We start from the raw sequence: 8,417 nt of genomic DNA on the forward strand, positions 1-8,417 counted from the left end.
AATGACAGTGGTACAGGGATGATTGATTCGCCAAGATTTTGAAAGTGTTTAAGATTGTCAGGTAAATATTTGTAGCATAGACAATCCTTGTTTGCTGGGTGGCTCTGTGGATCGACAAAGCACAGAAATCAATAACCACCAGTTCTTGAGCAAGCTTTTCTTGTAGAATTGAACGATCTGGGCGTTGATTCTTTCACGATTCAGGTTTTTTTCACTCGGAGCTTGGGTGGAGTCGCAAACGCTACGCACGTACGCATACACGCCAAAGCTCTTTCCCTCTCATACACACACAAACTTACGCACGCGAAAGAGGTGCAAACTATACTACACTTGTATTTTATGTCTGCCCCCCTTCCCCCCACCCCTTCCCGTGATTTGTGAGCTTCATAGCCTAATGAATGTCACTATATATTGAGCTGGGAAATATCGGTAGGCTTCCCTTCGATTCAGTTTAAGTGCAAAGCACATTTTGTATGTACAGTACGTGGGTATCCCAGAGCAAAATAATGTTTGTGTAGTATTCCAACATTTGAATTTCGTCTTTCTGATTGTTGTGTTATTACTCCGCAAACAATACCACTTTAATGTAATGCTACTTCAGATAGTATATTTAACACCACCTCCCCTCCCCGGCCCCCCTCCCCCGCTTCCACTGACTCCCGCGTAGCATACTTCCTTGTTCAACAACAGTAGAGGCTGCAGCTGGTGCCAAGTACCGTACAGTTGTGAACATGCCGTTTATGTACGCATGAGTTCAGTTCTGGGCGAACATGGATGTGTTTGGAGTGTTGAGTTTCGGTATACATCGATACAAATAGCTAGGCTACTACATTGCGATGTTAATACATATTACAAACTCAGAATCGGTCTCACATCTTTTACCAAATAGGTTGCATGTAGGGACGTTAAAAACCAAGAACCAACCAACCATTTTCGAGTGGCGAAGAACAATTGGATGTAAGTTTGCACTCGTTAGCACACTACTTCCTCATTGTTTTCCCCTGTCAGGATATGCAAGAACAAAGTGGTCGGAAAATACTCGACCGTATGAGTAGTTAGGCTGTTTCGTGGTGGTTAATTCGCTGCGGAAGGTTGACCAACGAACTATTTCAGTGAATTTGAAACTTGGCAAATGATTTGCACTGCTTCAGTTGGTATCTACAAGCGAATACAATTTTGCATTCTGCAGCGCAGTGTCTGTGCACTATTTTAACCAGACAGAAAATGCTGTAAAAAGAGGTAAGTCAACCTTTTTCTTTGAAGATAATTATAGGGAAATAATACACTCTCTCAGCCATGGAATTAAGATGCCACTGCTCAGTTAATGCATGTCCTGAGAGAGATTGAAACTAACTCCAAGATGTGCACGATGTAGCATCGACTGATTTGCTGTGCGACTGACAGATCAAACCTCGCTTGAGTGAGTGTGTGATGGATACGATTGAATGCGACGAGGATGTGAAAATGCATACAATATGGGAGACGTGAGCCGATATATAGGGGAAGCTTGACTAATATGGACCAGCGCCTAATAAGGACCTCCTCCTCTTCTGACAAACTAACGATGCTAGAGCGCTCAAAACAGTTTCATTTGCTGTATTTATTCTCTCAGGACAACTTGCACCTGTCAAAACAGTTGCAGAAACACAAACCACAAAACCGTCAGGCTTTTTCTCTTTTTTACACTTTGACATTTAAAACGGACTAGTTTCTGTCCACAGCTAAAGCTGTTATCACACACAATTGCTATATATGACAGCTGAGACTGTATTTGCTACATTCAAGCAGTGTTGACACCGAGTTTCTACTAATAATAGTAAAATCTTTAAGTATGTGTGTGTCCCCTTATATGGACCACCTTCAACAAATAAAAGAACATAAAAGCTAAAGGCTTGTTTCATTAACTCATTTACAAGCTTGCTATAAATAACACTCAACTAGCCCTCGAGCTTTCACAACAATACAACTAATAGTCTTCTTTTTGTGCATTTTGATAATTTCCTTTATTTTTTCTCTATTTCTTTAGTTTCCCGTTCTACTTCAAATAATGTTCTCGTCAAACCGAAACAGATAAATCTAAAGCATATTTGAATTAGTCTCACGTGTACACTAAATTGAATCATGTTAATTTGAAGTATAGGTGGCTTTTTGGACCCGTTGTGAATTTTTCAGTATTTAATTTAAGGAAATCGCTCTAATTAGGCCCAACGTTTAACTAGAGAGAGAAGGACTACCAAACACAAAATGAAAATTCTTTGCAAGATAAACAAGATAAAGTTTACTAGTTATCAATGAAACAAAAAGTGGTCCATATATGGCAACCTTCCCCTTCTTGACATTTATTCTCATTTGTTTCAGAATTCGGTACACGGAGAGATGTGACAGAGGCGTCGTCTAACTCGTCACGTTCAACCGGTGCTGCAACTGGTTACACTCAGGACAGCGAAAGCTGTCATTCAGCGTTTCATGATGGCTGCTCCTGGGATGCCAATATTGCTATGTTGTTTTGCTTTTCTGTTCTTTTCCTGGACTTACTGTAGCGACTGTGGACCGTCAAGTCGTATTGAGGACCTGGATTTCAACCATTCACGTTATGAATATTTTGCATTTGGACAATCAAATGGCCAGCAGCTTAGCTATGACAAATCCGCCCACAGCCCGCGAAGCAGTAACCATTTATATGACAGCACAGTTCCTTCCAACCATTCGGAAGACACGACAGCTAGCTTCATTCAAACAGTAGATGTCAATAGCCAGCAGGATCCCAGCGTAGTGTTTATGTTTTGGAACGTTAGCTACAAACTGCAGCAGACAGATTGGTGTCGAGAAGTTTGGATTCACCTCGACCTTTCCGCCAACGACTTGACCTATGTGCCCGACACACTGTTGAACCAGTCGTGCGCGCAGAAGGTCTCATCGTTGATCCTGTCTCACAACCGCCTTTACTCACTGACACAAGGAACGTTGGACCCATTGACTCGTCTCAAACACCTGGACTTGTCCCATAACGTTTTGTCCTTCCTCCCGCCTGGTTCCCTGCCTTCGGCCCTCTACTGTGTGGACTTGTCCTTCAACAATTTGACAGAGCTGCGCGAAGATGTGTTCAATGCCCTGATAGAGTTAAAGAGCTTGAACTTGTCCCATAACTCCATCAGGGAAATACAGCTGGGAGTGTTCCATAAGGGGATGAAGGGGTTGAAATGGATCAATCTTGCCTACAACAATCTTACCACACTGGAGCCCTGGCCCTACGTTTTGAGCACGTCTGTTTTTGTGAATTTGAGCCACAACATGATCTCGCATTTGACCAACCGCATGGGAGAGACGCTTAAGAACGAAATGGTGGGGCTTGGCGTAGACCTAACGTACAACAACCTGATGACAATAAATCAAACGGAGCTTAGTAGCTATGTGGGTGGCAAGACACTTTTAGCCATGGACTTTTACCAGCTGTTCTTGATGAACGTGAAAAACAACCCACTGGTCTGTGACTGTCACATGAACTGGGTAGTCGAAGCCACTCGCAATTCACTGCTGTCTTACAACAGTGAAGCGCAAACCTACTTCACTTGTGCAGCTCCAAACTCCCTGCAAGGCCGCAATCTCGGATACCTGCTAAAGCATCCTCACCTGTTGGTGTGTGACGTCACTGATGACTGTCCCGAGGGCTGTGAGTGCCTGGACACGCCTCACCTCCGTTACCTGGCCATCACATGCCCCCCGTCACGTCACAACTACACCCACATCCCCCGCACGCTGCCCGGCCGCGGCCCGCTTTCCCTCAACCTTTCCCGTCAGGCCCTCAGCAGCCTGGAGGCCAGAAGTGGTGACGTCATCAGAATGCGGGTGCTGGACGTCAGCAACAACCGGGTGAAGCAGGTGTTGAACTCGTTTCTGGACGCGGCCAGCAACCTGCAGGTGCTGGACCTCAGGAACAACCTGCTGACGTCACTTCCTGCTCAGCTGCAACGTCTGTCTGTCAGCAACCTCCGCCTGAGCGGCAACCCGTTGCAGTGTTCCTGTGACCTTGTGTGGTTCGGAAACTGGGTCAAGGCCGTAGCTGACAACGTGACGTCAAGCTTCAACGCAGAGTCAGCTTCAAGCCTGGGATCGGGTTTCAAAGCGAAATCAGCTGCCAACACGCCAAAAGGGGTTCCAGGTATGGTGACGCTGCAGTGCTTCCTGTCAAACGGAAAAAAGGTGGACGTGGTGGATACGTCGAAGTGGGGGCTGGACTGTGGCTCACAGGTAACACTACATGCGATAGTTGGGGGTGGAGTCGCCCTGGTGGTAGTGTTGGCTGCGATGGGGATGTGCTGGCGATGGCGATATTTCATCCGTGTTTTCGCAGACTACATGCTCCATGAATGGCCTTCATGCTGCGTTGACAAAGGTGAACCAGGTGAGTGATAGTTGCAGTCACTGATATATGTAACAACATTGTTTTCTCTAGCTAATTTGGGAGAGGTAGTAATTGAGATGTATTTGAATTCGGTCCCTGTTTCTGTTCCGCAAAATGTGAGCTTAGTTTGATAGGCGACGACTATCTCGTTGCATTGGTACATTCAGGAAAGGGCGAAACCATATAGTCAGATACCAATAGGGTCATACCATTTTTGTTTTACTGAATTAGGGGTCAAGTTTCTTGATGACAACCCTTAACTGTGATGTTAAAGCCTTTGTAAGGATTAATTTGTCTTGACGATGAAAAGGTAAACATCCGATTAACTTTTGTTTTTTTTCTCAAAACAAAGTCATTGACATGAATGTTTGTCGGGTGCGTTTTCTATAGTCTTCTTATAGTTGTGTGCGTGCTCCATTGGGTTTCCCCAAACTTACCATATTCATCTGATTTGCTTCATTAGGAACAAATGTGTAATAATGGCAAATGTTTCTTTACCAATGTAAATAGTTTTGTTCCTGTGTTTTTGTAATCACCGTCCAGGTAAGATGAGCTTTGGAGACTGGTTTCTTGTGGGAGAAAAGAGTAATGAACACGTACACTGCACGTAATGGTTATATTCACACGCCCGACGACACATTTGAATGTTAAAAAAAACAAACACAGATCCATATTTGCGGTGATTGTATCAAAAGCTATTTAGTTGTATCGAAATCGAGGGTTCACTTAACAGGACCTTTAGTCTTTGAGGCTCTACGTCCTCTTATGGTTTATTGCATTGAAGATCTGTAGTGATCTGCGGCGCTCTTCGACAAAAATATCAGTTTATGGCTACCTGTAAAACGAGATGTTCATCCACCTTGCAGTTAAACACCACGTGTACGACATGCCACGTGCTGAGGTGCTTGAAGAATATGACGTATACATCTCACTGGACGAGGATGACGAGAAGATATCGGTATGGGCGTCAACATGGCTCCTCCCCCTTCTGGAAAACAGGGGACGCAACCCGCCTCGTGTTTACCTCCCGTTGCGACAGGAACTGCCTGGGGTCTGCAAGGCTGAGGTTCGTATGAGAGACGTGTGTGTGTGTGTGTGTGTGTGTGTGTGTGTGTGTGTGTGTGTGTGTGTGTGTGTGTGTGTGTGTGTGTCCGCGCGCTAGTGCAACGATTGTGGGCCTTTTGTTTCAAGGCGTTAATGTTCGTGATGGTAACAGAGCACTTATGCGCCAGCGCAATTGTGACCGTACATCACTTATGTGTGGACTTTTTCGCCAATCATCGTAAACGGACGTGCTTTGATAACACAAGCACTCACTGAATTTGAGAAGTGTGCACGCACTTCGGTGTTTTCACGTACATGATTCTGTAACTGATAAATGTAGTCTCTCATGCGCATTCATGTACGGTTAGTTCCACGAGCCAGACCGAGAAAGACGCGTAACCTGCTTACCCTTACGCTTTATCTTGTTTACAGAGCCGTGTCGAAAGGATCGTTCAGAGCAACAAAGTGCTGGTGATCCTCTCTCCGGGTTACGTCAACAACGGCTGGTGTCGTCACGAGTTTGACCACGCATGTCGTCATCTGCAGAACTACAACCCTAAAAACCTCGTCATCGTCGTCATGGACAACGATCCTGACGTCAGAAGGTACATCAATGTCGGCAAGACCCCGGTCAAAGAAATTCCTGTAAACAAAGCTCTCCCAACCCAACCAGAGCATCAGAAAGGAGGTAGCGTTATTTGCAGAGTTAATGTCGAGGGTTGTAACGGTGACGCAAAACGCAAGAGCGGAGGTGATGTTGTTATTGAAATGGCACAATATGGCGGAGCCGGGGCCCAAGACCCTGTCATCGTCGTACATGAAAACGGTGCAAGAAACACAAACGTCGACCAGGAAAGAGCCAGAATCAATGACACTGGTGAAAGTCGAGGAAACGGTCTTCACACTGATCAAAAAAGAAAGCAAAACATTGACGCAGGTGAAAATGACGCCACAGTTGACCAAGCCGGTGTCCATGATATTGCAGTTGTTATGAACGGGGGCATAGTGACGAAAGTTGATCTTAACAAGAATGCAGATGGTGATTCTGGTATGAACGTGGATGTGAACTTTCCCGGTGATGAGAACATGGCAAACAAAGGTGATATTGTGAACGGTGCCCAAAGCACCAATACAGTCCTGCTTGTAAACTTTGATCATGCTGTGACATATGACAAACCAAAGATAAATGGAGACGATGCAGTATATTTTTCCAGAGAAAACGCACCAAACAATGGACGAAATGATGGAGTCACAATAGTTAATAACAGGAACGAAAGAGTCATAAACGTGGATAAAAGAGGAATTATCAAGAACAAGAACGGACAAACGTCAGGGAGACAAGGGAAGAAAATAGGACAAAGAAGAAACAAAAGAGAAATATTGAGAAAAGCCCAGGCTGAGCAGATCGCGACAGAGGAGCTGGAGGGGAAGCAACTCCGACAGAGACAGTTCCTGGAAGAACTCAGTCAGTACACGGAAGACGGCCAACAGGTGGCGCTGGAGCCACTTCGCTCCTTCCTGTTGGAGGGGCGCTTCGTGTCAGCTTCTGATTGGCTGTTGAAGTATAAACTTCCGTTTGAAATCTCCCGAATCAGGAAGGATGTGGACCTGATTGACTGTGACTGAACTGCTAAGTTTGACATCAAGGAAAAGACAATCTCAAGCTTCTCACGTTTTTCATTTTCAGACACTTTTGCAGTGAAACCACTGACCCGTATTTTTGTTAACATTTTCTCCAGTACTAGCCCGTGATGGTCCGACACTACTGGACTTTTTTTCTATTTCTTACAATATTAGCATGAACAGTACGCGAACGCATGTTTGTTTGTCGTGAAAATGTATTTGAGCATGTCATTACACTTGTGTTCCGTAGGAGTAAAATAGAAAAAAGGAAAAAAGGGGGGGGGGGGGGGGGGAGTTTGGGGGCTCTTTATGTTGGTCACCCTAACTTTGAGGGTCTGTGGTTTAAAACCTGTCTTCTTTTGTCTCGCTGTCGGGTCTGACAGTATAGACGTGTAATCGACAAGAAGAACAAGAAGAAAACCTTTCTTTCATATTGTAATGCCAAATCACAGGGACGATTAAAAAGTAACATAAGAATGAGTCAGCACTAATAATTTGCAAAGCAGTGTTAGATATTTTGTCAGATATATTGTTAGATATTATGTTCTTTAAATACAATGAAACTTTAAACACATATTCCGTAACGGCACAGTGTTCATATTTTGAGACAACTCTTTTGACGATGAAAACAAACCACACAGTATTTCAATATGTGAACTCAATATCAGTACACATATTTACCTGAATCCGGTGATAGCAAACATTATTGACGGGCCGCCCGAGCGGCTCGTCTTATGGCGTCGGGTAAGTAGCTTGCAGGTGGAGAAATTTTTGTTCATGGGGGATTTCTGTGACGTATGTGAGGTGGTGACAGGAAGTCGCCGTTGGTCTCGGCAAAGAAACTACAATGCAGTGTGTGGTCTCGGTGAGACTGAAAGACAGAGAGCGACAGATACACACAGTGATTCAAGGCGCCCAACTCTAGTAAAGTTGTCGTAGCACGTCCGTCTATGGCCAAAGTGATCCGGGTTCGATTCCCGGCATGGGCGGTCTATTTTTTTTAAATTCTTGTTTACTATTGTTAATTATGAACGTTTTAATGTTTTATTTTACTCTAATAATTTTTTTAATTGTGTAAAATAAATAAATACATTTTTTTTTTTTTTAATCCAAGTGATCCGGATGGAAAGCGATTCGTCTATGACCAAAGTGATCCGGGTTCGATTCCCGGCATGGGCGGTCAATTTTATTTATTTTTTTTAAAATTCTTGTTTACTATTGTTTATTATGAACGTTTTAATATTTTATTTTACTCTAATAATTTTTTTAATTGTGTAAAATAAATTTAAATTTTTTTTTTTTTTAAATCCACGTGCACAAGACAAAAACTTTCATACTAGGGGAGCGA

General features: G+C 43.9%; 1 protein-coding gene across 2 annotated transcripts; it reads left to right on the plus strand.

Annotated features, from left to right (window-relative positions):
- Positions 1 to 258: 258 nt before the first annotated feature.
- Positions 259 to 7,916, plus strand: LOC138981594 (protein toll-like). Of its 2 annotated transcripts, XM_070354563.1 has the most exons (4): positions 259 to 1,239; positions 2,359 to 4,402; positions 5,269 to 5,468; positions 5,879 to 7,916. In XM_070354563.1, the coding sequence occupies exons 2-4, from the start codon at positions 2,467 to 2,469 to the stop codon at positions 7,070 to 7,072; spliced, it is 3,330 nt and encodes a 1,109-aa protein (XP_070210664.1). In that variant the 5' UTR covers positions 259 to 1,239; positions 2,359 to 2,466; the 3' UTR covers positions 7,073 to 7,916. The 2 variants fall into 2 exon arrangements, with proteins under 2 accessions (XP_070210664.1, XP_070210665.1); XM_070354564.1 differs by lacking the exon at positions 259 to 1,239 and having other exon boundaries at positions 1,335 to 4,402.
- The last annotated feature ends 501 nt before the right edge of the window (positions 7,917 to 8,417 follow it).

Source organism: Littorina saxatilis, linkage group LG12 (genome assembly GCF_037325665.1).
Source record: "Littorina saxatilis isolate snail1 linkage group LG12, US_GU_Lsax_2.0, whole genome shotgun sequence".
Taxonomy (NCBI): domain Eukaryota; kingdom Metazoa; phylum Mollusca; class Gastropoda; order Littorinimorpha; family Littorinidae; genus Littorina; species Littorina saxatilis.

Bases quoted from the DNA above. Each gene is read 5' to 3' on its own strand.
- LOC138981594 (XM_070354563.1), top strand. From the start codon at position 2,467: ATGATGGCTGCTCCTGGGATGCCAATATTGCTATGTTGTTTTGCTTTT. The intron at 4,403-5,268 runs GTGAGTGATAGT...TCCACCTTGCAG, and splicing joins CGTTGACAAAGGTGAACCAG to TTAAACACCACGTGTACGAC. The intron at 5,469-5,878 runs GTTCGTATGAGA...TCTTGTTTACAG, and splicing joins CTGGGGTCTGCAAGGCTGAG to AGCCGTGTCGAAAGGATCGT.